The following is a 27839-nucleotide window of genomic DNA, read 5'->3' on the forward strand; positions in this document are numbered from 1 at the left end:
CCTGGAAGCTGAGGCTGGAGGGTAGACGCTGGAGGTTCACCCAGGCAGGAGCCGGAGGGAGGAGGCCCTACAGTGCCAGGCTGTCTGGAGTCTGCTGCCCAGGAGGGGAGAAGGCGAAGAAGCCTGGAGCGGGCATCCACCGCGGACTCTGGAGGCGGCCCCAACCTCCCTCCCCACCTTGTGAGTCCCAGGGCAGCGCCACCACCCCTTTACATGATTGTGCTCCCATTTTAAGTGATTTTGTGAGAATTTCCACCATGGGCCCCATGGTGTCCCTCCCCTGGCCCAGTCAGAGTCTCCCGCACCTCCTGGGCTAAAAACCCCGAGGGGAGACAGCTGCATCCCAGACTGAAACGGGAAACACAGTCCGCACCCGGCCCCTGGAGGCCAGGTCACCGCCACGGTAATCGGAAAGACGCCCGATCCAGGAGGTTGCGCCGACGTGTGCACCGCGCCCCTCTGCGCTCAGTCCGGGGCCAGAGGTGAGCTCCTAGGACGCCAGGTCTCCAGGTCTCCCAGCCCGAGGCTCTGCGGGGCGGGCGTCCCGGGAGGCTGCCGGCGGGGCGGGAGGCGGGCGCTCAGGGCGCGGCCGGAGGCTACTCGCGGGCCGCACTGGGCCGGGGGTGCCTCCCTCCGCCTCTTCCTCCGCCGGCCGGGCCGGGGCGGAGCGGGGCGGCGGCATGGCGGGCCGGCGGGCCGGGGCCGGGGCCGGGGCCGGGGCCGGGGCCGGGGCGCTGCTGGCGCTGCTGGCGCTTCGGGCGCTCGGGGCCGCGGCGCACCCGCAGTGCCTGGACTTCAGGCCGCCCTTCCGGCCGCCGCAGCCGCTGCGCTTCTGCTCCCAGTACTCGGCCTTCGGCTGCTGCACTCCCGAGCAGGACGCGGCGCTGGCCCGGCGCTTCGGGGCCGTGGCGGCGCGCGTGGACGCCGCGATGTGGGCCGAGTGCGCCGGCTACGCGCTCGACTTGCTGTGCCAGGTGAGCGGGCACGCGGGCCGTGCGGGGCGCGCGGCGGGAGGGGGCGCGCGCGCGGGGCCTCGGTCCCAGATGCGAGGGTGGCGGCGTTGGCAACTCTACTGGGCGAGAAGGATCCAGACTGGGCATCGGGCTTCGGAACCAGAGGCCCCCGGGCGGGAGTCATTCGGCAGGGGGCGGGGAGTCGGGCATCCTCGGATGGCTGTGGGCTTTGCCATCACTAACTTTGTGACTTAGGTTTTCTCTGGGTCTCGGTTTCTCCTCCTGATGAAATCATTGCTCCCTCCGAGTCTGGGGGGCTCTTCTGCCCTGGCACCGCCTAAAGATGCCCCCAGAGCTCCAGCCCCGGAGAGCCCTACCCTTGTCCAAGCTCCAGGATGGGAAGCTTTTGTCCTGCTCCGAGCTGCCTTTCGTTGCCCCTGGGAGGAGGTGGGCGCCCACTGACCCCTGCAGAGGGCATGACCATCGCGCTGGGCTTGGGTTTGTCGAGGGGTTTGGGGAACCCTGCTCCCAATGAGGGCTTTTCCCCCCAACCTGAAGGAGTGCTCTGAGGGCCCCTCCGGACTGCGGGACCCTGACACCCACTGGGGCTCCTACCCTGGGTGACGCCGGTAGTGAGATGTGCCAGGCGGTTCCAGACCCCCTAGGTTCGTGCTGTGCCCTCTCCCTGGGACGGCGCTCCCACCCAGCGTGGGCTCTCTCATCCTCGGAGACCACCCAAGACATCCCTGTGGTGAAGCCTCTTGGCCCCCGTCCCTCCTCTGAGAGCTGCACCCCGGCTTCTCCTCACACCAGATTGGGCCTCGGTTGTTCATTGTCCTGACTCCAGAGTGCCTGATGACCCCAACCCCTGGCGGGTATTGGGTCAAGGCTGAGAAATCTGAAGGCTGGCCCAGGCCCAGCCCCGGAAGAGTGGGAGGACCCGTGGGTGGAGGGATCCTGTCTGCACAGCAGAGTCCTAGCCCTCTGCCATCAGAGGCAGGTGCTGGCGGGAGGGGTGGGGCCAACCGAGGCTGGCTTGGATTCAGACGTACTAGGGTCTGATCCTGGCTCTGCCACTTCCTGGCCTTGCAGCCCCGGACAGGTCATCCCTCCACTTCAGTTGCATCATGTTTACATTGGGGGAGGTCTAAAGTTTCCCCGCCCTCCCCCGCCACCCCCGCTTGCCATGAAGACTGAATGACACACACTCAGAGCTCAGTGAGCCATTCTGCCTGGATTTCTCTAGTGCCTCCTTGGTCCCCAGTGGCTGCCCAGCCCCAAGCAGGGACTGAGTGGGGCCCAGCTGCTGATTCAGGGAAGGCCCGGAGAGGCAGGAACTGGCCTGGTGATCATACAACCCGGAAGTGGCCACGGTGACACTCGGGCCACACTCATTGCCCAGGTGACTGAGCCATCGTCTGAGCAAGAAATAAGAGGGGCTGCGAGGCCTCTCTCTTTTGGTGGACCCCCCGGAACCCCCACGCTGTGCATCTCAGGGGAGCAAGACTGATGCAGTCAAGTGTCCACCTCCCTCACCAATCTGGGGGCCCCGGATGACCAGATTCTGTAGTCTTCCCATGTCAGTCGCGTAGAACAGTTCATGCGTCCATTCCGTGTTTTTTTGCCTTTTTGTTTTAATTGAGCATTTACTATGTGCCAGGCTCAGCGGGGCACTGAAGGTAGGCAGGTCTGCGGAGGAAGAAGGGAAGGGCCAGTCTCACTACCCTATTCCTGGCAGGAGGCTCCCCTCTGTCCTTGGGAACCATCCCAGCATGGCCTGGCCTTGAGCAAGCTGTGGTAGAATGGCTGCTAGCATCTCACCCCAAGCGTCTTGGGAGTGACCTCATGTCTGGAGCGAGCTTGGAGAATGCAGCGGAGGCTGGATCATGGTTTCCCTGGAGGGCCTCGTGGGAGGGAGGGAGAGCGCTGGACCAGGGACAGTGTTCCCAGCAAGCCAAGGCCGTCTGGACTCAGCACCTCCTGATTTCCACCAGGGGAGGGGGCCGAGGTGCCTTGTTTGCAAGTTTCAGTCAGTGATGGAATTCAGGCCCTCGCATCTGCCTGGACTCCCGATGGCGAAAGAGACCATAAAACCATGGCTGCGCCCACAGTCCCCCCAGAACATGCGCCCATCTGACACCCAAGACTCCTCCAGATGCCCATGATGGCTACCTAGCCAGAGGGCAGTGGTCCCTCCTGGCCCCTTCAGACTCTTTCCTGAGGCTTTGCCCTGGTCCATCTGATGTCATAGGAAGGAGAAGAGAGAGCTTGTGACATGTGGTAACTCAGGTCCCAGGTTGATGAGAGCCAGTCTATGCCACAAACTTCCATGTGACTGCGATGGCCTCTAAGTGCCCCAAGCCATCAAAGCCTGGTTTCTGATAGAAGTCTGTGCACAACGTGCTCTGCAGGCTCAGCTGCTGGGCAGACAGTACTTCGGAGCCTGTCAGGAGTTGGCCCTGTGCTGGGTGCTGGGCCTCGGGGCTGTTGGCCAGTCACAAACCCAGTTCTCAAAAGTCTCCTTGTTCAATTCAGGGGACACAGAGACACTTATCAGAATGGGCCAAAGGCTCCCCAAGGGTCACCATGGAGGCAGAGCTCGCCCTGAAAAGGTCAGGGAAGCCTTCCTGGAGGAGGGAACACTGAGCTGCCTCTGATAGTCGGCGTTGTTTGAGCACTTACTCAGAAAACACATGTATCGCTCCCGTGTATTTCTCCCAATAGCTCTATGCTTCAGTTTGTTGCTCGTGGGAATTTCTTCCCTTTTGTAGACGGGGACATAGGCACAGACGGGTTAAGGGACTTGCCCAGGGTCACTCGGGAAATGGTAGATCGGTCTCCCGTGTGCTCTGACTCCAGAACCCCTCTCTTAATCACTTGGCCATGTTGCCGGCCTTCTTGAAGCCTCACCATGTGCTGGGCCCTGGAATCCCTGCCCTGAAGGATCCCACAGCCTAGCGGGTGGACAGACACACAGAGATAACCAAGTCCTTGTTATGCAGACCACCTGAACCATGGGGAGGTGACAGCAGAGACAGAGCTCACGCCGCAAGCTACAGAAATACATCTAGGTGAACATTGTGTCTGAGATGTGGGCAGAGAACTGTAGGAGCATCCACAAGGGAGTCAGGGAACAGAGGTGTAAGAGGCCATTGAGTCGGGCTTTGCGGCGTGCATAGGAGTTTGCCAGATGCCGAAGTGGGCAAGGAGGGAATGTCCTACAAGTGAATATTGTGTACAAAGACTCAGTCTTCCTGGGGAATTCCCTGGTGGTCCAGTGGTTAGGGCTCTGTGATTTCACTGCTGAGAGTTTGATTCCTGGTCAAGGAACTAGCCACGTGGCACAACTGAAAAAAAAAAAGACTCAGTCTTCCTAAAGAGTAGATGATGGACATAAGAAGCCTTCGGGACCCTGGGCTGAGGGCCATGAGTGTCAGCAACCGCACAGAGGCAATCCTGGGCAGTAAGGTGGGCAGGCTGGTTGTCCCTGTGCTGAAAGGCACAGACAGCTGAGCAATGGGACACTGGGCTGGTTTTCCATGGGTTTTCTGCTGCCTCCCCCCACTGACCACTGTGAGGCTAGTTGCTCTTTATTTATTTTTTTTTTGCTATTTATTTATTTGGCTGTGCCAGGTCTTAGCTGTGGCACACAGGAGTTTTAGTTGTGGCATGAGAACTCAGCTGTCGCATGTGGGATGTAGTTTCCTGACCAGGGATGGAACCTGGGCCCCCTGCATTGGGAGTGTGGAGTCTTAGCCGCTGGACCACCAGGGAAGTCCCATGGGTTGGGTTCTGATGCGTGAAGGGCACTCAGATTGGCTTGCAGAGGTCTGTTTAGCTGCCCACTGTCTCTGGAGCTGAGGACAGTGCCTGGCTTGGAGTCTGAACGCAGTAAGCACTTGTTGAATGAAATTCCAGTGAGTAATCTGAAAAGAGCCCTGGTCTAGGTGTCATGAGACCCGGGTCTGAGCCGTGGCTTGGCCACTTCTTGGCATGCGGCCTTCTTGGAGCCTCAGCTTCTCATATCTAGTAGGAATCACCATGACCCTACCTCGCAAAGCAGAAATGAGCTGTGTGTGCGCACAGACCCTCCCTGATCCACCCACGACTGCTGGCGGGACTCACGGGGCCTCCGGGGGAAGCGTGAGAGAAGGGGCACGGCACAGAGGCCAGAGCCGGGCCGTCTGGAACACATGGAACACAGCCTCCCTGTCTGGGCCCAGGACGGTGCTCACCAGACCACAAGCACGTCACTAAGTGGCCTGCAGCCCCACGGTAGCAGGAGACAGGCCAGGAGGACCGGCCAACGGTGTGACCAAAAGCTACAGCCGTGTAAAAGGAGGGTGTGGCCTCTGGCCAGGAGCCTGAGGACCCAGCCAACAGGGCAGCCTGCCACCCACGGCCCCTGGGGACCTCTGGTGGGAGCCCAGCTGGGCCCTTCCTGGGAGCCGGCCACGTGGGCCTGTCTGTGCCTCCCCTACTGGGGGATGAGCATCCCTGGAGGCCTCCAGGGGCCCGGGGCTGACTCAGACCCGCAGGCCCTGGCCTGGTGAGCTCACGGTGAGGGCGAGGGATGGGGGCTGGGGGCTCGGTCAGAGGTTCTAGCTGAAGGACGTCCTTAGAGAGCCTGGGATGCTGAGACCTTTGCTCTGGGGGGCAGGGGGTTGGGGGGGCTTTCAGCTCTCAGATGGTGGGTTCCGGATCTGGGAGAGGCCTGGTCACCATGTGGGTTCTCAGAAAGCAGTACCTGGGCCAGAGTTCATGGGTTTTTTTCCCTTCTTAGGGTGAGCGGACCCTGCCAGCAGGAGTGACAATCTATCCATCAGCTTCCTCTCCCAGGGGCCCAAGGTTTGCCACATCAGGCCTTAACTCCCCTGCCTTCCAGATCCTGCCCAAGCAGGAGCTGAGTGGGATCCCCAGTGTCTCATCAGTGGGGAAGCCCCTGGGGGGAGGTAGAGGAGGGAGCCATAGCTGTTGGGTTTTGCCCCGTGGAGTCACAGCAAAGCAGAGCCGGAAAAGGGGCCAGTGAGGTCAGGAGGATCTGAAGAGGTCCTGGAGGGGAGGGGGAGCAGGGGAGAAGCGGGTCTGATTCATCTCACGGAAAATCCGGTCTGGCCGCAGGGGACAGGCTCAGGGCCCTGCCTGGAGGGACCAAACCCAAGGTCAGAGGGAAGGAGGAGGCAGGTCCTGGTGGCCAGGGGGACAGAGGAAGTGGGGGCAGGAGTGTAATCAAGGTACTCATATGTGTACGTGCATCACTTCCCCGGTGCTGGGGGATGGGGTCCACCTGAGACCAAACCCACATCCTCCATGCTCACCGAATGGTGCTGAGTGACACTGGGGGGCCCACACCTCGGTCTCCCCATGTGCAGGAGGGAGCCCCCCCCCCCCCCCATTGTGGGCTCTTGTGGGGATTAAACGATGGCTGACCGGGGTGAGTCAGTGTCCAGCATGGTGCCTAGGTATTCACCGTGGGCCTCCTGTATGCCAGACACCATCTCAGGCTCTGGGATACGACAGGGACCAACGCAGGCAAAATTCCTGCCCTCGTGGAATTTAGGTTCCGCGGAAGGCAGACAATAAACAAGTAAACCCATTGATTTTTATTGCATTATCAGGGAATGTTACAGTGTTTGCTTTTTTTTGTTTTCTGTTTTAAGCCAAAACAGAGGTCAGGAGGAAATGGGGGTGATGGGATGGGTGGTCAGTGAAGACCTTCCTGGAGGTGCCCCTTGAGTAGGGATCTAGAAAAAAGTGGAGTGAATCATGGAGGTATAGGGTGGAGGCAGCATATTAAGACAGAAAGTGGAACTTCCCTGGTGGTCCAGTAGCTAAGTCTCTGCACGCCCAATGCAGAAGGCCACGGGTTTGATCCCTGGTCAGGGAAGTGGATCCCACATGCTGCAAAAGTTCACATGTATTAATCACTCAGTTGTGTCCAACTCTTTGGGACCTCATGGTCTATAACCCGCCAGGCTTTTCTGTCCATAGAATTCTCCAGGCAATAGTACTGGAGTGGGTAGCCATTTCCTTCTCCAGGGGATCTTCCTGACCCAGGGATCAAACCCTGGTCTCCTGCAGGCAGATTCTCTACCATCTGAGCCACCAGGGAAGCCCTGTCACCTACTACAGCTGAAGATCTCGAGGGCTGAAACTAAGACCTGGGGCAGCCAAATACATACATATTTTTTAAAAATAAGTAAATAAAAGAAAAAATGTATTAAAATGCCTCAGATCCTTTCTGGCAGACAGTAGGTGCTTAAGAATAACTCCTGATGTTGTTAGTAGCAGGAGTAGTCATAGTGTGGTTATTCTAACAGAAGCATCAAGGCAAGAGAAAGGAGGAAGGTGAGGCGATGCAGGCCCCCTGGAGCTGTAGTTGAGACCGTGGGTGGAACGGACAGATGGCGTCTTCCCATTTTACAGATCAGCAGACTGAGGCTCTAGGAGATGGGGTGAACCGCCCGCAGTCACACGGCTGGTAAACCCACCCCAGAGCATCCCTGCGCGTGCCTGTCTCTGCAGGAATGCTCGCCCTACGCGGCCCACCTTTACGACGCAGAGGACCCGTCCACGCCCCTGCGGACGGTGCCCGGGCTCTGCGAGGACTACTGCCTGGACATGTGGCAGACGTGCCGGGGCCTCTTCCGGCACCTGTCTCCGGACCGCGAGCTCTGGGCGCTGGAGGGCAACCGCGCCAAGCTCTGCCGCTCTCTGTCCCTGGACGACACCGACTACTGCTTCCCGCGCCTGCTGGTCAACGAGAACCTCACCTCCAACCTGGGCCGCGTGGTGGCTGACGCCGAGGGCTGCCTGCAGCTGTGCCTGGAGGAGGTGGCCAACGGGCTGCGCAACCCGGTGGCCATGGTCCACGCCCGGGACGGCACCCACCGCTTCTTCGTGGCCGAGCAGCTGGGGCTGGTGTGGGTCTACCTGCCCGACCGCTCGCGGCTGGAGAAGCCCTTCCTGAACATCAGCCGCGCCGTGCTCACCTCGCCCTGGGAGGGCGACGAGCGGGGCTTCCTGGGCCTGGCCTTCCACCCCCGCTTCCGGCACAACGGCAAGCTCTACGTCTACTACTCGGTGGGCGTCGGCTTTGACGAGTGGGTCCGCATCAGCGAGTTCAGGGTCTCGGAGGATGACGTCAACGCTGTGGACCACGACTCCGAGAGGTGGTTCCCCCGGGAGCCCAGGCCGGGAGGGGGCGGGGCCGAGATCTGGCAGGGCTGCGCACCAGCAATGGTCCGTTGGATCTGCGCTGCGCCCCGAGAGGTGTGAAATACTTTGACCGTCACACCCAGTAAGGGGGCTGAGTCCCCTAGGAGTTCAGGGGAGAGGCAGTTGCCAAACAGACGTCACGGGGACTTGAGTCCAGCTCCTGGCTCAGGTACTCTAGATGGTTCGTTTCATCTGGTTTTCATGCAGCCCCATTTTACAGATGAGGAAGTGGCGGCTCAGAGAGGTGAAGGGACTGCTAGGTCACACAGCTAGGAAGTGTCAGAGCTGGAACTCTGATCTGTCTGCTTCCCTCCCAGGCCCAATCCACTGCTCCCACCTGCCCAGCTCTGGCCGCAAGGGACCATTCTCACCTGGCTGGCCCCCACCTCCTACTTGTCACCTCCACACTCCACCCCCAGGCAAATTGCTCCTTCCCACCCTCCCAACTGCGTGTTTATCCGTTCTTTGCCTCCAGGCTTCTTCTCCTCCCAATACCCAGCCTGCTTTTTGGGTATTAGTTATGCTCCAGCTGTTTTGAAAACAGGTGTGACAGGGTTTCCCTGGCAGCTCAGAGCATAAAAAATCTGCCATCCTGCCATGCAGAAGACCCTAGTTTGATGCCTGGGTCGGGAAAGATCCCCTGGAGAAGTATTTTTGCCTGGAAGAATTCCATGGACAAAAGGAGCCTGCGGGGGCTACAGTCCACCGGGTCACAGAGTTAGACACGACTGAGCGAGGAACAATTTTTGACCTAGCCTGGTGTGAAGGGCATACATAATCTGTCTCCAATAGGAAAATAAGTCCTGTGCCAGGTAATCCAAATAGGCAGAATTTGATACTGGGAATTAGTTCCTCAGGTGTTGGAAATGATGAATGAGAAATGGGGGGGAGATAGGGGGAGAAGGGAGGCAACCCCGAGTTCAGCAACTGAAGGGAGATGACTTCACCTCTTGGACTGTGAGAGGCAGGGTTCCTGGGGCCCCTGAGCTGGGGCCGCTGGGTAGAAGCTGGAACCATCGTGGGTCTGGGTGGGGGCAGCTGGAGCCAGGGAAGAGGTGCAGCTACTGCCAAGACACTGCCTGAAGCAGAGAGGGAGAGGGAGAAATACCCCTGAATCTCCCCCTACCCCCATCTCATCTCCTGACAGTGCTTTCCTTGGCTGAACCTAGCTGGAGGTCAGTTAGCTGAGGAGCATGGGAAATGTAGTCTGTAGGAGCTGGTAAAGTATCTGCCTGCAATTCAGGAGACCAGGGTTCCCATCCCTGGGTTGGGAAGAGCCGCTGGAGAAGGGAATGGCACCCTACTCTACTATTCTTGCCTGGAGAATCCCACGAACAGGAACCTGGCCAGCTACAGTCCATGGAGTCGCAAGGAGTCAGACGTGACTGAGCGACTAACACTTTCACTTTCTCCCCACAACTCCAGTCTCCTGCCGATGCTTCCCTTGGCTAAACCTAGCTGGAGGCCAGTTAGCTGAGGAGCATGGGAAATGTAGTTTGCAGGAGCTGGCCTTCTGAAGTAGAGAGCAGGTAAGAGGAGGACCGGGGCTCATCTGAGGACAAATAAGCAAATAACAGGACATCATGCATTTGATAAAATTATAAACTCTTGACATTGAAAGTACAAAAAGAAGGAATCAAACTGACTAATGTGAGAATCTCATGTATTAATAGATCTTGCCTGTGAGCTTCCTGGAAGCCAGGGCAAAAAGAGAAAGCATAATTCTCATTATCTTATATGAGGCCACACAACTGATTCTCCAAGAGAGGCCAAGTTTGTCATGTGACTCTCACAGAGGGGAGACAGAGATAGGATGAATGCATCTTCAATGATGACTTTAAAAAATGGATTCCTGATGAAGACTGAAGGTGGAACACAAGATATACAGATGAACATATTTCAGAATTGGGGTTCAGCAAGGATCCCTCTGGGGACCTCACAGTACCAGCCTAGAACCTGACTCTTGCAGGGGAAGAGTAGGCATGGCTGGCTCAGGGCGGAGCCAGCAATGAATGGTCATCCTTGCCTGAGTCAGCGGTCAGTCTCTTTTCTCAGGGCTGGATGTCCAACAGTCTGGGCTGTCCTTTCCGTGGGGGACCTGGTTTAGGGATTGTGTGTGGCTCCCCATGTCATGTATGTTGATCTCACAATAGAAAGGCCTCTGGTCTTGGTTCTGAAGGTCGAAAGTCCTGGGTTCAAGGTACCTGACATTTATGTATCTCAGGTTTCTTATCTGCATTAATAAAGGATTGGCCAGTCAGTCGCCAATCCCGGAAAACCTAAACTAGCCTAAGCATTTTGGTCAAAGGGAATTTAATACAGAGAGTTGGCTAATATTGGGAGGGCTGGAGAAGGAAAAGGAGAGGGTCAAGGTCCCTAGAGATGAGTTCTTGTGAGAAGCGAGGGGAACAAAAGGCAAGGAGGTCTTGGTGCTGCTGGGTTTTGCCGCTCCTGGTACCCAGATGTCTGGGCAGAAAGCCAGGGGTCCACATTCACCAGCCGCTGTCGCCGTCCCTGCAACCATTGCTTCCGGAGGCAGTGCCAGAGACCAGGGCCATGGGGCTCCTCCCTTCCCCTTGCCTGCCACCCTCTCCTGGCAAGCCCTAACTGGAGGTTAGCTGACTGGCAGTGTGGTGGAAGATTCCTGCCCTGGCAGTAAAGGAGGTCACTGAGAAGTGAGTGTGGAGCTGAGCATAGTCCACACCCTGCAGCCCGCCTCCCTAGAAGTCACAACCATAACAAATGAGAGACTGTGTCACAAGTGCTCAGCTTAAGTGGCTGGTGTGTGGGTAGCTATGATGATGAAGAAACCAGTCGTGCCAGTGACTGGGTCAACGGTTTCACTTGATCATAACAGGGAAGCAGTGGAAAAAGCACTTGACCAGAACCAGAAGTCCCGAGTTCCTGACCCAGCTCTGCTGTGTATGGGCTGTGTGACCTTGGGCAAGTTGCTCAACCTCTCTGAGCCTCTTGGATCTCACTGGCACAGTGATGTGAATTATCCCTTCCTAGCCTGCCAGATCCTTATACAAATCACCTCCTATAAAGGATATGGAAAGTCTTTCCAACTACGAAATGGCATCTAAGAGAGAGGAGGCTTTATTGCTGTGATCTTGTTTTGTGTTTCTGGCTGAGATTTGTTTGTTTGTTTGTTTTTGTCGGGGGTGGCTTATCTTCTTTTAGGATAATCCTGGAAATCGAAGAACCAGCCTCGAACCATAATGGAGGCCAGCTGCTCTTTGGGGATGATGGGTACCTCTACACCTTTACCGGAGATGGCGGGATGGCTGGAGACCCCTTTGGGAAGTTTGGAAACGCCCAAAACAAGTATGTTCTGATTTGGTTGGTGGGTGGATTGGTTTATGTACTCTCCTGGAGGGCGAATGACTTCCTCAGCCATGAAACTAGGGCAATAGAAATGGCTTTGGGTCCCAGCTCAGCCTGCAGCTAGCCAGCTGGGGAACCCAGTGCCTTTCTCTTATCAGTTAGAAAGGAATAATGATCATCTCCATGGGGAGGCTTGTTATGAGGAATAAAGGTGATGGGTACCTGAAAGGTAGCATCACAGAGCCTCTGGGAAGATGAGATTTTTCTCTGAAGTCTGCCCAGCCCTGCTGGAGCCAGAGGAAGGAAAAGGGTGCTTCCCAGACCAAATAGGGAGTGTGAGCTGGCTGGAGCAGGGCTGTATGGATGAGCATGTGGGTTTTCTACCCCAAGGGTCACCCGAGATGACCCCGAAATTGAAGCAGAGTCTTGCTCTCAGTTCCTCAATTCTGGGCTTGAGAAGATGGCCTGCCACCATTCCCTTCCTTTACACAGACACACACACAGACACAGTCTCAAGAGTATAGACGAGGATACCCAGGAGTCTCAGGGCAGCCTCCTCCATTCTCTCAGCCCAAATCACAAAACCTTCCTCAGCCCAGAGAGTAAAAATAGCGCATATGATGCTGATTACAGTAATTAAAGTGTTCCCAGTTTGTGACTTGTGCTTTCATATGTGACAGTGTAAGAATCACTGCAGTTTTCTCCTGTTTGGGATGTATTTAGAGATGAAGTTGAGAAAATAGAGATTAGGGATTTGTGGATAATTGGACAAGACTTAAAACATTATTTTGCTGCTATGAGTTTTGCCCACTTACATATCAAAGCCTGGAGCGTGGTGTGTGGGCTCTGAGGAGTAATCCGAAGCTTGGTGCAGAGGAGGCTGGAGAGTGTGAGAGGAACTCACTGGAGCAGAACCTAGAAGTCCACAATAGGGGATTAACTGTGGGGCAGCTACTGGGGCGGGGGGGAGCGTTTTATCGTGAAAGAGGACACTTGTGTGGTGTCTTTAGTGATGACAGAAATGCTTGGGTGCTGATGCTCTGTGAGGATGTGGGGTACACAGTTGCATCAAATGGGCAGAGCAGCCAGTCCTGCCTTAAGAAGCAGCCCAAAGGGAGTGCACCCAAATGCTAGGGGAAAACCTTGTAGTAAGTGCATCAAAAACTCACAGATGAAGGGGCTTCCCTGGTGGTCCAGCGGTTAAGACTCTGCCCCCAGTGCAGCTCAATCCCTGGTCAAGGAATTAGATCCCACATGCCAAAACCAGGAGTTCCCATGCCCGAACTAAAGATCTCACACGCCTCACCTAAGACCCGACACGGCCAAAGAAATAAATACTATAAGAAAAAGCCACAGATGAAGAGAGTGTGTTCCCCTCTGGACATCTTTAAGCACGTCACAGATTCCATCGTGTGTGACTTTTGTCCTGCAATGAATGAGCCCCAGAAGCTGCTCACCCCAGTGGCTGCGTGGAGGTCCAGGCTGCAGCTGCGCCCTGTTCCGCATGGCTCTGGAGGCAACCTGCTGAGGTCTTGCTCCCAGGCCCCAGAAGCCGATGTTGCCAGGCACCCTGAAGGGACCTCACTTCCCAGTCCAGAGCTGCCTGGGAGACTGGCAAGTTGTTCCCCTCTCAGAGCCTGAGTTCAGGATGGTGTGTGTGGAGTGTGGGGTGAGCTGAACTGCTTCGGAGGCGTGTTTGGCCCTCTGACCTGCTGCGGTGGCCTTGGGCACGTGTGTGAGAGAGAAGGCAAGAACCCCACCTCCCACTTCCTGCTAACATCTGCCACGTTCTCTCCCGTCTCCCTGCCCTCCCTTGTACTCTTACATGGTGCACTTGACTTTGATTGCAGTTATTCGTTCATTCACTCACCAAACACTTAATGAGCGCCTACTGCATGCCTGTTGTTGTGCTAGGTGCTGAAAGTAAGCTGTAAATAGGCATTATTTTTCTAGTATCATTTTCACCCTGTAGCACAGTCCTGCAAAGAAAGAGAGGGACCATCTAACATTACAGCAGAGAACCCCAAGGCCTGGGGAGGTCAGAAAGTGCGGTGAAGAGCTTGGGTTTCTGCAGCCAGGCTACCTAGACTGGATCTCAGTCTATGAGGGGTGAGGCAAGCAGGGGTGCTCCATGGCCTCTCTGAGCTCAGCTGCCCCGTCTGTGAAATAAATGGCACAACAGCACCCACTTACCTACAAGACTGGGGCTTCCCTGGTGGCTCAGTGGGTAAAGAACCCGCCTGCCAGTGCAGGAGACTGGGTTCGATCCCTGGGTTGGGAAGATCCCCTGGAGAAGGAAATGGCAACCCACTCCAGTATTCTTGCCTGGGAAATCCCATGGACAGAGGAGCCTGGTGGGCTACAGTCCAGAGAGTCGGAAGAGCTGGGCATGACTTAGTGACTAAAGGACGACATAACATAAAAGATTTGCTGTGAAGATGAAACAAAGCAACAGATGGTTGTTGCTGAGCACGGAGCCTGGCGCACGGTAAGGTGTCTGACAACGTCAAACTGAATGATGGGGGTTACCCAGCTGGTGCATGGCTGCTGAGGACTTGAGCTTGGGGTCTCTGGCCCCAGAGCCAACTTGCCTTGCACAGGGCGGCCTTGGGCTCCAGGCCCCGCTACCCCCAGCCCCAGCCCCGCCCCAGTCGGTGCTTTCTCCCGCAGATCGGCGCTGCTGGGCAAGGTGCTGCGCATCGACGTGGACCGCAACGAGCGCGGCCCGCTCTACCGCATCCCGCCCGACAACCCGTTCGTGGGCGACCCCGCCGCGCGGCCGGAGGTCTACGCCTTCGGGGTACGCAACATGTGGCGCTGCTCCTTCGACCGCGGCGACCCGGCGACGGGCGAGGGCCGCGGGCGCCTCTTCTGCGGCGACGTGGGCCAGAACAAGTTCGAGGAGGTGGATCTGGTGGAGCGCGGCCGCAACTATGGCTGGCGCGCCCGCGAGGGCTACGAGTGCTATGACCGCAAGCTGTGCGCCAACGCCTCCCTCGGTGACCGCCCCACCCCACCCCGCTCCGCGCCCCCGGGGACCCCTCTCCCCAGATCTGCCACCCCTCACTCCACGGCTGTGCGCCCACGCCTCCCTCGGTGGCCCCCTAACCTCACCTACCGCCCGCGCCACTGGGGACCCCCGATCCTGGTACAACATCCGCCCCCCCATCGGGATGCGCGCTGTAGCCAGCCGCGCACCCACCAGGGACTTCCCTCGCTTGCTCTTCCCTCCGGAACGGCTCCCCCGCCGCCCTCCCCAAATCTTCCTGCCCGGCAAATCCTTGCCCTCTCCGTACCACACAAACTTTAAGCATCACCCTTTCTCGTTGACTCTCTGGGGCCCTCCTAGGGACCTCCCACCCCTTGGCCGGGCAGGACTCAGGACCACCCGCGGAGCCTCCGGGGGGCTCCCCTGCAGGCTCACCCAGCCTCTCCTCACTCTGCAGATGACGTGCTGCCGATTTTCGCCTACCCGCACAAACTGGGCAAGTCGGTGACTGGGGGCTACGTGTACCGGGGCTGCGAGTACCCCAACCTGAACGGCCTCTACATTTTTGGAGACTTCATGAGCGGGTAGGTGACCCAGCAGCAGTTCTGAGGGTCAGGGACCGCAGAGGTGAAAGGTCGGGGAACCCGAATACCACCTTTGACCGCTCTAGGTCATCCGTCTCCTGGAAGCCAGGACCTGTGCCACCTGGCCAGAGAGGTCACCGTGCTGGAGAGAGGGGACCTGGGGATCCAGCTGAGGTCAGCCCACTGGGCCCCATGGAGCCTTCCTGCCTCCACCCACTGAGCCCCCAGAGAGGGGTTGCTGTGTTGGGGGAAAAGAGGGGTGTGGTAAATCACATCCCAAACAGGTTTCAGAGAGGGTTCAAGACCATACCTGCCAAGTCTGACATGGGTCAGACTCTTTCCCCCGGGGGAGCTTACCTCATGACCACCTGTTTCTCCCATTGTACAGAGGGGAAAACTGAGGCCCAAAGAGGCCCAGGGAAGCCACACACCTGGCATGATGTTTTAAAATGTAGCTGAGATGACCTGTGTCCGACCTGGTGCGCTTATTAGCTGTGTGACCTTGAGCCAGCTGCTTCACTTCTCTGAGCCTTAATGTCCTCATCTGCAAAATGATAATAGTACCTGCTTACTAAGCTTATTTGAGTCCTGTTCACACATATATGGGGAAGTTCCCTGGTAGCTCAGACAGTAAAGCGTCCACCTACAATGTGGAAGACCTGGGTTCAATCCCTGGGTCAGGAAGATCCTCTGGAGAAGGAAATGGCAACCCACTCCAGTATTCTTGCCTGGAAAATCCCATGGATGGAGGAGCCTGGTGGGCTACAGTCCATGGGGTCACAGAGTCGGACGTGACTGAGTGACTTCACTTTCACTTTTCACTTTCATACATATACAGCACTTAGAATCTAGAATGCCCAATTTCTGGTTGATTTGTTGTTGTTTTGTTTTATTAATAAAATGGAAGGATCTGTTAGTGACCTCAGGACCTTTCCAGCCTCCTGTGAAATGTTTTTTTTTTTTTTTTGGTTGCACCATGCAGCTTGAGGGCTTTCCTGGTGGCGCAGAGGATAAAGCGTCTGCCTGCAATGCAGGAGACCCAGGTTCCATCCCTGGGTTGGGAAGATCCCCTGGAGAAGGAAATGGCAACCCACTCCAGTCTTCTTGCCTGGAGAATCCCATGGACAGAGGAGCCTGGCGGGCCACAGTCCATGAGGTTGCAAAGAGTCGGACACGACTGAGCGAGACACTCCCCTCTCATTCCCATGCAGCTTGAAGAATCTTATTTCCCCAACCAGGGGTCAAAACCAGGTCTCCTGTAGTGGAAGTGTGGAATCCTAACCACTGGATCACCAGTTCTTAATTATTCGCACCCTAGCCTCTCCACATAAGGGCAATTGAACAGGGTCTCTGTTCAGAGAGGAAGTAAAGAAGCCTGAGGCTGGCAGAATTCTTACCTCTTGCAGGCTGCTGAACTGGGGTGGGTTTGTGGCCATTTGTCTATAGCTGGAGCTGACAGAGAACCTTGACCTGGGCCTCTGGTTGCTAGGTCCTTCTCCCAGCTTGGAGAATCTCCCTCTGGACTCAGTTATCCCATCTGGAAAATGGGTCTAGAAGAAACCTCTCTTTTTACCCCGATTCTCCCTTTACTCTTCTGCTACGCCCCCCACCCCCACCCCAGAAATGTCCAAGTCACCTGAACATAGAAATTCAGTGAATTTTGCTGGCACTTGCCAAGCTCCTCTGCTGGGTCAAGCTTCATGCCAAGGCTAGAGCAACAAGGTTGAAGAACACCTTACACCCAAGTCAGGTGTGAGTCTCACATGCTTTCTGGGGAAGCCCAGCAAAGGAGCAGTCAGGAGGGCTTCTAGGAGGAGGGGCAACCAAGCAGGGCCTGAAAGTATCCCTAGGCGACTAACAAGCGTAGAAGGAAGTAGGGACAAAATCAGCATATTCTGGAGATGCCAAATTCTCCACTTTGGGAATTCCCTGGTAGTCCAGTGGTGAAGACTTTGCCTTCCACTGCAGGGGCCATGGATTCATCCCTGGTGGGGAGCTGAGATTCCATGTGCCTTGCGGCCCCGAAACACCAAAACATAAACAACAGAAGCAGTATCACAACAAATCCAATGACTGCTTTTAAAATGGTCCGCATCAAAAACAAAAAACAAAAAAAACCCAGATTCTCCATTTCATGCTCCCAAGTGGAGGCAGCTCCCAAGTCTACACAGCCTTGGAGGCTTCTGAACTGGAAGTTGGCTCCTGACTGCCTCCTGCTGGTCAGTGATCGGAACTGAACGGAGGAGGCTGAAACCAAGTTGGTCTTGTTCACCCATGTGCTTCTCCTGGGCTTCCCTGATGGCTCAGGTGGTAAAGAATCTGCCTGCAATGTGGGAGAGCTGGGTTGGATCTCTGGGTTGGGAAGATCCCATGGAGGAAGGCATGACAACCCACTCCAGTATTCTTGCCTGGAGAATCCCATGGACAGAGGAGCCTGGCGGCCTACAGTCGGTGGGGTCACAGAGTCGGACACCGCTGAGTGACTCCGCACACATGCTTCTCCTGCCGTGTACTGGGTTAGCCAAACAGTTTGCTCGGGCTTTTCCGTACATCTAACAGAAACACCCAAACAAACTTTTTGGCTGATCCAACAGCCGGTGCTCAGTAAAGACTGCACACAGGGCAGGCTTCCCGGATGTGCAGTCTGTGCGCTTGCACAGACGTGCTCAGAAGGGCCCACGCTCAGTTTAACGATCTGCCCTCACTGTCTTGAAACTTTTAGTACATTTTGAACAAGGGTCCTTGCACGCTCATTTGGCACTGAACCCTGTATATTATGTGCAGTCCTGGTTGCATGGCTAACAGATGAGTGGATGGGTGGGTTGGTGGGTGGGCTTCCCCCAGGCACCCTGCCAGGCAGGACCCCTCAGCCCATCCTCCTTTGCAGGCGACTGATGTCCCTTCGGGAGAACCCAGAGACAGGTCAGTGGCGGTACAGCGAGATCTGCATGGGCCGAGGCCAGACCTGCGCGTTCCCAGGCCTCATCAACAACTACTACCCACACATCATCTCCTTCGCCGAGGATGAGGCTGGTGAGCGCTCCTGAGGCCCTTCCATCCGGGCTGCCCCTGCCTGGCACTGACCCCCCACGCCTGGGTGCTTCTGGCCTGGGATTCCCGGGATGGCGTCTCAGGCCTGAGTCACCTTCAGGCTGGAGGGTGACATGTTCAGAGGTCTTGAGCCTTGCCTGGGTGTCAGTTCTCACCTGTCTGAGCTTCCATTTCCTCATCTGGAAAATGGGAGCAGTGGTCCCCCACTCCCACCACGGGCAGAGTTACTGGGAGGGATCACGTGACCCCACAGGTAAGAGTCCAGGGAGGTTATGGGGCCAGGAACGGGTGTGATGGTGGAAAGGCAGGCAAGTGGCGGGAGAGTGCCTCCCTGGGGACCCCCAGCACCCTGGATTCCTGATGGGAAATGCAATGGGGCCTATGAGTGAAGCCGCATTGTCCTCGGAGAGTGGTAGGCACTGCTTTCTTGCCTGTTAGTGGGTCCCCTGTTCAGGCGCTTGTGTTTTCAATGCCAGGAGCAGAGGGGGAGGGGAGAGGAAGAAGGACCCTGGGGGCTGGATCCCGCCTTTGTCCTTGGCCCCGGATTGTCCCTGGACAAAAGCCGAGGGGCCCCCAGTGGGGCCCAGTGGATGCTTGGCCAGGTTACTAGGCAACACCCTCCCGAGGGCCTTTCGAGAGGTGTGCCCCCGCAGGGCCCAGTGCCCAGAGCCCCCGGGCCTGAGTCTGGGAAACCTTTGTTGAACCGACACTCGTCAGAATCTAAGTTTTCACAGGGCAGCCCCAGCCCCCACCGCCCTCCCCAAGCCCACTGAGCCCTTGAAAGCCTTTTCTTTTGGTCAGTAGGGGGTTAACATGTTTTGGAAGGGGGGGGTGCCCTTTCCCGGTGCACCTCCCACAGAGCCCAGACCTAGAGGCAGGCCCGGGGGGCCCTTCTGAGTGACACTGAGGGCCAGGAGGAGGCCCCTCAAAGACAGACAGGCTGAGGGACAGCCTGCCGGTGAGCGCAGGCAGGCGGCCCCTGAAGTCATAGAGACCCGGGGAGCTGAGGCCTGCAAACTGCCCCAGCTCCCTGCAGCCTCTGCCTCTCGGCTTGCTCTTCTGACGCTTGTAAATTGCACAACAAGGACCTCTGCTGGCCCAGTGTCCTCCAGGGACAGTCCACACTGCAGAGACCAGGGGGACGGCGTGGCCCTGGGCAGAGCTTAGCAGTGCCATCAGGGATCCCTGGCTGCGCATGGGGTTGGGGGGCCATGGCTTCCCACAGATTAGGCTGGATGGGGCCTTAGAGTGGGCCCAGTCCAGTGCTGCCACTTTACAGGTGGGGGGACTGAGGCTGGCTTTTCCTGCCCAGCCTTGGGATGGGGGGGTGGGGCACTGGACACAGCCTGGCCCCCCGAGGCCTCCCAGAGCAGGGTCTCAAGCTGGAGCTCTGTCAGGCAAAGGCAGTTGATGGAGAAGTGCATCCAGGCCAAGGGGGCAGCACGTGCGGGGACCCCAAGTTCCTCCAGGGCCTGGAGTGTAGGTTCAAGAAGGGCTGCCCAGCCAGGGAGGAGCCAGGCCGCTCCCAAGGCCTCTCTCCAGAAAGGCGCCCAGAGACCGGAAGTGATGGCTCAAGTTCACGGCTGTGCCTGTGGACTCTCCAGCAGGGACCAGCTTGCTGGAACCCTGCTCCCTCCCACAGGGTGCATCCACCTCGTGGGCCTATTCCACCCCACCACCCCCACCACGGTAGGGCTGGGGCTCCTGGAGGGAGAAGTCAGAGGGCATTGACTGCTCAGCGTCCTGCCCTCCCCAGCCCCCAGTTCCCCGATCGCTGGCTCTACCCTAGTTACACAGGTCACCTCTCAAGCGTCTTCCCCTTCAAGAATTCTTCAGGTTTCCTGGGTCGTGATTCTCAGACACCACCATCATGTAGCCCTCCATGACTGCACCAGTCACCAGGGTCATGCTTTCCTCCAAGCTCCCATCTCACTGCCTGTCCCAGCCTCTCTTTGGGGAATCCACCCCTGCCCTGATCCTTGGGAGAGCTCTTCGCTGCCTCTTATAAGGATGGGAGGTATTAGCACGGCTGAACCATCACACTGAGCCACATGTGGCTTATGTCTAGGCCTCCCAGCTACCATATGTCCTATATCAGCGTGGGCTTGGGGGCAGGAGATGTTTCTGAGTTCAGGGCCTGCTTAACCATTCACCGGCTGTGTGACTTTGGGCAAGTCACTTGACCTCTCTGAGCCTCTATTTTCTCATCTGTACATTGAGAATAATGAAACCTACTTTTTGGACATTTGTACCTGTGGCTGCAAGGGCCAGGGGGTGGGATACGGGTGAGGAGAGAGCAGAGAACTCAATTCCCCTGAGAGCATCCATGGTCCAGGTGCTCGTAAGTCCACTTCTACAAACTGAGGCTGGAGGGCCTGTCCCAGAGCCGCGGGAGCTCACGTGGGGCCAAGTGCCAGGGCCGGGATTCACACCGGAGACTCCCCAGGCTTGTGCTCTTCTGGCCCTGCTACCGGTCTGGGAGGTGCCTGCTGCTCCATGGAGAGAAGGGGGTCCCTGTCCCCAGGGGCCAGGCAGGGCCTGGGCCCCGGGTGCCCGTGACAATAACAACAACGGCAGTAATAGTTCTCACTGATGGAGCAGGTACCCCACGCTCTTGTTATCCTCACAACAGCCCTATGAGGCAAGCCTGTGGGGGAATGTGGAAGCTGGTCAGCAGTAAGCAGTCTATGGGGAGCTGGGCTATGGACCCCCGCTGGTGCTCAGAGGTGTGTGTGCTGGGCATGAGACCAGGCAGGGACCAGGAGTGGGGTCCCTGGGGTCACCAGGAAGGAGGCATGAGCAGAGGTCAGAGCCGGGGTGGGTGCAGGCAGAGTGGCCAGCACCCCGGGAGGCTGTGCTGCAGAGACCCCAGGGTGCGTCTGGATGCCTTTCTCAGCCTCATTTCCCCGTTCTGGGGACTGGAGAGGTACACTGACCTGGAGCATCTCCCCTCCTGGCTCACTGAGGTTGGGGTGTGCCCCAGAGCCTGAGGTGGGGGCTTGGGGCTGGCCCAGATGGTGTTCCAGGCAACAGTCTCACCCTTTGCTTTGCGTCTTGTTCCAGGGGAGCTGTACTTCATGTCAACAGGCATGCCAAGTGCCACTGTGGCGCGTGGGGTGGTCTACAAGATGATCGACCCTTCCAGGTGAGTACCCGCCTCCCGCCCATCCCGCCCCCAGAGGGCCTGAGCCCCTTCTGTCTGCCAGGAGCACTCCCCTCCGTGACCGCACTTCCCCTCTCTGCCGCATCCTCAGGTGGGTGTGATTGACACCCCCATTTTTCAGAAGAGAAAACTGAGGCCCAGAGAGGGGAAGTGACTAGCTAAGCTCATACTGCTGGTAAGGGCAGATCTAAGATTCAGAACCTCTCTGCCAGCCTCGAAGTCCTGCTGTATTCATAGGTGGTGCTATTGGTAAAAAAAAACAACAAAAAAACAAAAAAAAAACCACACACACACCTGCCAACGCAGGAGACGCCAGAGATGCAGGTTCAATCCCTGGATCAGGAAGATCCCCTGGAGGAGGGCATGGCAACCCACTCCAGTATTCTGGCCTGAAAAATTCCATGGACAGAGGAGCCTGGCAGGCTACAGTCCCTGGGGCTGCAAACAGTCAGACACAACTGAAACAACTTAGCACGCATACTTCCATCCTTAGAAAGGTGCCAAAGATACCAACGGGGGCTGAAAACCATGGACCCCACCACCACATTTTCTAAAATTCTTTAAAAAATTTTAACAGTTTTGTTTTACAGATAAGTTGCCATGATAGCACAGTTTCCCATATAGCCACCAGTCAGTATTCCCTGTTATCATGGTACATTTGTCAGGATTAAGGACTTCCCTTGTGGCTCAGATGGCAAAGAATCTTCCTGCAATGCAGGAGAACCAGGTTCCATTCCCTGGTCAGGAAGATCTCCTAGAGAAGGGACTGGCAACCCACTCCAGTATTCTTGCCTGGAGAATTCTGTGGACAGAGCACCCTGGTGGGTTACAATCGATGGGGTCCGAAGGAGTCAGACACAACTGAGCAACGGACACTATCACAGTTAATGAACCGATACTGGTACTTTACTATTCATTAAACGCCACGCTTTTTAAAAAGTCAGGTACCTCCATACTTTAAAAAAAAGGATTCCTCTGGTTTTTCCCTCATGTCCTTTGCTTTAGAATTCCACCCAGAACTCCACGTTGTATTTAGTTACTGTGTCTTGTTAGCTTTCTCTGGTCTATGACCGTCTCTCAGACATTCCTTGTTTACCACACTGTTTTGTTGAAAGCACAGAGCTCTTCATTATTGACATAACTATCAAGAAAAACGTAAGTGCTTGCTTCTTTCCCTCCTCTGAGGTCTTGGCCCCATTTGGATTGCTGTCGTTGTGGAGGAACACGTGCAGACTTTGCATTTTTCTTTGTCGGTCTGTCCTTATTTTGCTTAAACATTTCCAGTTTGCAACATCACCCTCAGAAGGCTCGTTTTTGATGGCTGCATAATTTTCTGTTGAGTCACTGTGCCGTGACTGCCTTATCCATCCCTTGGACATTTAGGTTATTTCCAATTTGGAGGGGAAAAACGCTTCTCTAAGGAACTATCACCTAATTCATGCCAGATGCTGCCTGAGACCCACCAACTCCTTTAGTCTGTACAGCGTCCTTCTGCGCTCACGCATGCAAGATTAGTCTTTTCAGTCGTGTCTGAGTCTTTGTGACCCCATGGACTGTAGCCCACCAGGCTCCTCTGTCCATAGGATTTTTCAGGCAAGAATACTGGAGTGGGTTGCCATTACCTGCTCCAGGGGATCTTCCTGACCCAGGGACCAAATTTGCATCTCTTGCATCTCTTGCATTGGCAGGAGGATTCTTTACCACTAGCACCACCTGGGAAGGGTAGCTATTCCCTCCTCCAGGGGATCTTCCCAACCCAGGGATCGACCCCGCGTCCCTTGCAGCTCTCTGGGCTCATGACCCGCTTACAACAGAGGGACCTGAGGCTTAGGGATCTCTGCTCAAGGTCTCATGGGTCAGAGGAGCAGGCAAGAGGCTAGATGCCCCTTTTCCGCACCGTCTCTGACCCTTCTCATCCCTTGCACTTTTCTCTTTTGGAATCCATGTTAAGTTTTTGCACCCACAACATACGGCACAGGGGCCGCATTCCAGAACATTTGGAAAATGAAGAAATGGGAAGTGGAGGGGGTAGGGTGGGGGTCCTCTGCCCAAACATAGCCACTGTGGGATTTTACTGGGTGTATCTCCTACCCTTGGCAAAACAAAATTTTTTTTACGTAATTTCCTTAAGGAACAAAACTCAGCTGGGTCGGTCTGACGCGTGTGGCTATTATCTGGAGCTCAGAGCAGCCGGAAAAACCACCCTTTCTGCAGCTTGGAGAAGGATGTGAACCAGGCTGTGTTTCAGCCTCGGGGGGCGGGGGGGAACGGCCCACGTCCCACGTCCTCCCTCGCTTTCTCCCTTCTGCCGGGGCTGTTTGAAAGCCACCGGGGTCACGTGGCTGCTTCAGCCTTTGGGCTTTCCCCTCGTGCTCCTGGAACCCATTGAAGTCTTGGACCCACGTGGGCTGGTCCCAGAATAGGGTCGGTCCCATTCAAAGACTCACAGATCAACGGCCAGAAGCTCATTAAAATGGGATTCCATTCCTTCCTTGTGCCCCTCCAAGATGTCCAAGGAGACCCAATTCAGAGCCCTGGCAACCCTTCTCAGGCTCTTTTCTCTCCCAGCGCTCTCCAACCTGGCACTCCAAGGCCCCCAGTTCCCTCAGCTCTGCTGCCAGCCCCGAGGCTCTCCCGCTCTCCCCGCTTTATTCTTCAGATCGACTTAACCTTTCCCTTTGATTCTGTATCACCAGAAATCTCAGAACCAGAGGGACAGAGAGAGACCCTCCTCAAAGGCTGTGGGGGACAGGGGCCAGGATAAGATGTAGGGATGGGGCTACTGTGGCAGCTACAGGAGTCAGACCTGGCAGGCTGGGGAGGAGGAGTGGGGCGCTTGATCTCATCCCAAGCACGCTTCATGCCCTGAGTTAGCAGTGGCCGCTGGGGCCCTCGTGCACTTCAGGCAGAGGCTTGAGTGGGTGTTCAGCAGGCTGTTCAGGGGTGTTCCTGTCCTGGAGTTGGGCTCTTGGGGTCTGGGAGGTGTGTGCAGCAGGAGTGTGCTGTTGGGTCCGACTCTCGTAGCCCACCAGGCTCCTCCGTCCAGGGCTTCTCCAGTCAAGAATACTAGAGTGGGTTGCCATTTCCTTCTCCAGGGGATCTTCCCGACCCAGGGATCGAACCTCTGTCTCTGGAGTCTCCTGCAGTGGCAGGCAGATTCTTTACCACTGAGCCACCTGGGTGAAAGTGAAAGTGAAAGTCGCTGAGCCGTGTCTGACTCTTTGCGACCCCCTGGACTATACAGTCCATGGAATTCTCTAGGCCAGAATACTGGAATGGGTAGCCTTTCCCTTCTCCAGAGGATCTTTCCAACCCAGGGATCAAACCCAGGTCTCCTGCACTGCAGGCGGATTCTTTGCCACTGAGCCACCTGGGTGCTGCTCCATGAATGGCCACCCTTGTTACCGTCCACACAGGCCCAGGCCTGAACGCATACCTGCCTTTCCCCTTCATGCATGGCTGCAGGGGGTGGGTGATACCGGAAGGACACACTCAGGGTGAGCTCCCGGGGGGTGGGGTGACTCATGACGGGACGTCCTGTGTGTCGGCAGACGGGCACCACCAGGCAAGTGTCAGATCCAGCCCTCCCGGGTGAAGGTCAGGAGCCGCCTCATCCACTTCGTGCCCAAAGAAAGTAAGTGCCTGCCAGCGGGAGACACAGAGGGGGTTTCCACAGCCCACACTTGCCCCTCCCACCCCCCAGATGTGCATGCTCCTAGCTGGGTCTGGATGCCCTTCCTCGGCTCCCTCACTGGGCCCAGCACAGTGCCTGGTGCACAGCAGACACTCAGAGGGCGTGGAACTCCTGAAACTCCCTTCCCCTGGTGTGCGTCAGTCCCAGGCCACGGAAGGCGGCTCAGAGGGGCTGCAAGTGTCAGAACCCATGTGGCGAAATAGTGGGTCCCAGACAAGGCTCACTCAGAGTTCTCGGGAGGGGCAGAGAACGGAGGTCGATCTATATGTGAGCGAGAGTGGGAAGAGTTATTCTCAGCACAAGGGCACCTAGGGGAGGGGACGTCTGGGCCAGGTCTGCTATAAGCTGGTTCTGTTTTTGACAAGCTTTGTGGGGAAGGAAGGGGTGCCAATCCTCCGGAGGGGCCAGGCAAGGCCACAATGTCCGCCCGTGGGATCTAGGGCCCTCTGAAGAGGGTATGCCCTGAGGAGGGGCTGTTCCCGTGGGCTCAAGCTAGGTGGGAACGGAGACAGACCCTGTGTTGTCAGATCTTCCAGTTCTTGAGACAATCAGGATATGCATGCTTGCATCCATCCAGCACATGTATGTGCTTCAATCTGGGGCTTTAACGCTGAGCAAGCAGATATGGTCCTTGCCTTCTTGGGTTGTTATTATACAATCTCCTGATTTGGAAAATATTGCCAACTAGTTCACAATTTTAAAAACCACCCTGTGGGCCAAAGGAAATATTTTAGTGGGCTGAGTGTGCCCAGAAGGTCTCCAGCTGGCACAACCAGGAGGTGGGGGTGGGGCAGGAAGAGGGGGACTAGGCAGCAGGGAGTGGGGGTGCCTGGCCCTGAAGAAGGAGAAGGAGTTTGGGGGAAAGGGTGAGCTGGGTGTTCCGGGGTAGGAGGTAATTCTAGCCCCTGTTGGTTTCAAACCTTGGCCCTTTCCCACTCACTCATGCAGTAGTTTCTGCTCTTCTGCGAGGTCCTGGCTCTGTGCTGGATGCCGAGGCTACAGGAGAAGTCAGACCAGGCCGTGTCCCGGCTGGGGCAGACAGAGAAGTCATTTAGTGTCCCAGGACCCATGGGAGAAGTTGTGTGGGGCGCCTCCAGGACCCAGAGCCAGGAGGAGCTGGAGGGGGTGGGGGCGGGCCGGGAAGGGCCTGGAGCGGATGCGGGTTGAGCCTGGGTGGGGAGGACGGTGCGGTCCAGAGGTGGGGGAAGGGCGGGCTGGGCAGTGAAGGCAGCAGCAGGGCTTTGCAGAATGACCCGAGAAGCGCCTAGCCCCAGCTCCAGGTTGGCATCTGTGGGGTCAGGGTGACCCCAGAAGCGCTGTTGGGGACCTCATTCTCAGGGTCTGAGCAGAGGGAAGAACCAGGACACCTTTCCCTGGGGTCTGCCTTCCGGGGTGGAGGACTGGGGTGGGCTGGGGCGGCTGGGGTCCCTCTGACCGCAGGCTCTTCCTCTGTGCAGAGTTCATCCGGAGGACAGAGAGCATCCCACGGCCCACCAAGGCTCCCCGCCGCAGCCGCCCCACGGCCGCTCCGCCAGCACCCACCCCGCGGCCCTCACGGCCCACCCCGCGGCCCGGGCGCCGTCGGGGCAGCGGGCGGCGGCGGGGACGACCCGGCACAGCCGATCCCGAGCCCTCAAACGGCGCAGTGCGCCTGGTGCGGCCGGCGGGCCTCAGCCCGGGCCGCGGGCGCGTGGAGGTGTTCGCGGGGGGACGCTGGGGCACCGTGTGCGATGACGCCTGGGACACCAAGGCGGCGGCCGTCGTGTGCCGCCAGCTAGGCTTCCTGTACGCTGCGCGGGCCGCCAAGCGCGCCGAGTTCGGCGAGGGCCGCGGGCTGCCCATCCTGCTGGACGACGTGCGCTGCACGGGCAGCGAGCGCAACCTGCTGGAGTGTGCGCACGCCGGCCTGGGCTCGCACAACTGCGGCCACCAGGAAGATGCCGGCGTCGTGTGCAGCCGCGAGGACCCCGATCTGTAGGCGAGCATTGTCCGGCCGGAGCCGGGGAGGCCCCTCCACCCAGGGCGCGCGCCTAGTGCGTGCGCTGGGGTCCGAGGGTGGAGCGGAACGTGGGGCGGGTGCCTGGGGTGACCCATCTGCAATGCTGTCGGGTGGATGCGTGGGAGGCGTGTGCTGTGCGCACGTGTTCTCTGTGTGTTTCTGCCCCTGCGTCTACCCGGAAGCGGCAGAGTGTGTGGTGGGGGGTCGGTATGGTCCCTGTGGGCGCCGTGGTTCTGGGTAGAAGTATTCTTCCTTCCAAGCATCTCAAGCAGCAGGCCAGGAGCACAGCCCTGAGCACCGAGGGCAGCTGCCCTTCAAGGGTGGACCTGACCACTGGCGGCATTAACAGAGGTCCGCCGGTGGAAGGAGGGAGGAGACCAGGACTGCCCTGCTCAGCTGGGGAGTGGAAGACCTGCCAGCCAGCTGGATCATGGCCTGAGAAATGTGACCCGAAGGATGTGGACCGGCGGCCTGGCAGTCAGAGTTGTGGAGGAGAGCCTGAAGGCATCTAGTGGGACCAGGGAAGGCATCAGAGGGGTGGGTCTGGGGTGACCCGTGGGTGACGGGAGTCAGGCTGCCCTGGGGAGGGCAGGCAGGGGGCACTAGGTGACTGCTGGGAGAAGCCTCCCAGGCCCAGCCAGTCCAGGCATCATGGTCGCTGGTGAGGTTTCAGGTCTCTCCGCTGTCAAGCCTGTGCCGGGACCACCTCTTTCATCTGCATCCCCACCCCAGCCCCTCAGTGAAATCCCAGGGAACCTTCTGCTTCCTCCGGTCCCGCTCCAGGGGCTGGCCAGGCTATGGGCCCAGCGAAACTACTGATGCTCTGTCACCCAGGGCTGTGCCAACAGCGTGACTGTTTAC

At 57.4% G+C, this 27839-nt stretch overlaps 1 protein-coding gene across 1 annotated transcript; it reads left to right on the top strand.

Annotated features, from left to right (window-relative positions):
• The first annotated feature begins 680 nt into the window (after nucleotides 1-680).
• On the top strand, nucleotides 681-27839 carry HHIPL1 (HHIP like 1). The gene is made up of 9 exons (XM_052659798.1): nucleotides 681-974; nucleotides 7479-8125; nucleotides 11355-11498; nucleotides 14169-14497; nucleotides 14945-15071; nucleotides 17959-18104; nucleotides 21186-21267; nucleotides 24837-24919; nucleotides 26437-27839. The coding sequence occupies exons 1-9, from the start codon at nucleotides 681-683 to the stop codon at nucleotides 26955-26957; spliced, it is 2373 nt and encodes a 790-aa protein (XP_052515758.1). The 3' UTR covers nucleotides 26958-27839.

Source organism: Budorcas taxicolor, chromosome 21, assembly GCF_023091745.1.
Source record: "Budorcas taxicolor isolate Tak-1 chromosome 21, Takin1.1, whole genome shotgun sequence".
NCBI classification, from domain to species: Eukaryota; Metazoa; Chordata; class Mammalia; order Artiodactyla; family Bovidae; genus Budorcas; species Budorcas taxicolor.

Excerpts from the sequence above, each read along its gene's own strand:
- HHIPL1 (XM_052659798.1), top strand. The coding sequence starts at position 681 with ATGGCGGGCCGGCGGGCCGGGGCCGGGGCCGGGGCCGGGGCCGGGGCC. Across the intron at positions 975-7,478 it reads CGCTCGACTTGCTGTGCCAG|GAATGCTCGCCCTACGCGGC; the intron begins GTGAGCGGGCAC and ends CTGTCTCTGCAG. Across the intron at positions 14,498-14,944 it reads GTGCGCCAACGCCTCCCTCG|ATGACGTGCTGCCGATTTTC; the intron begins GTGACCGCCCCA and ends CTCACTCTGCAG.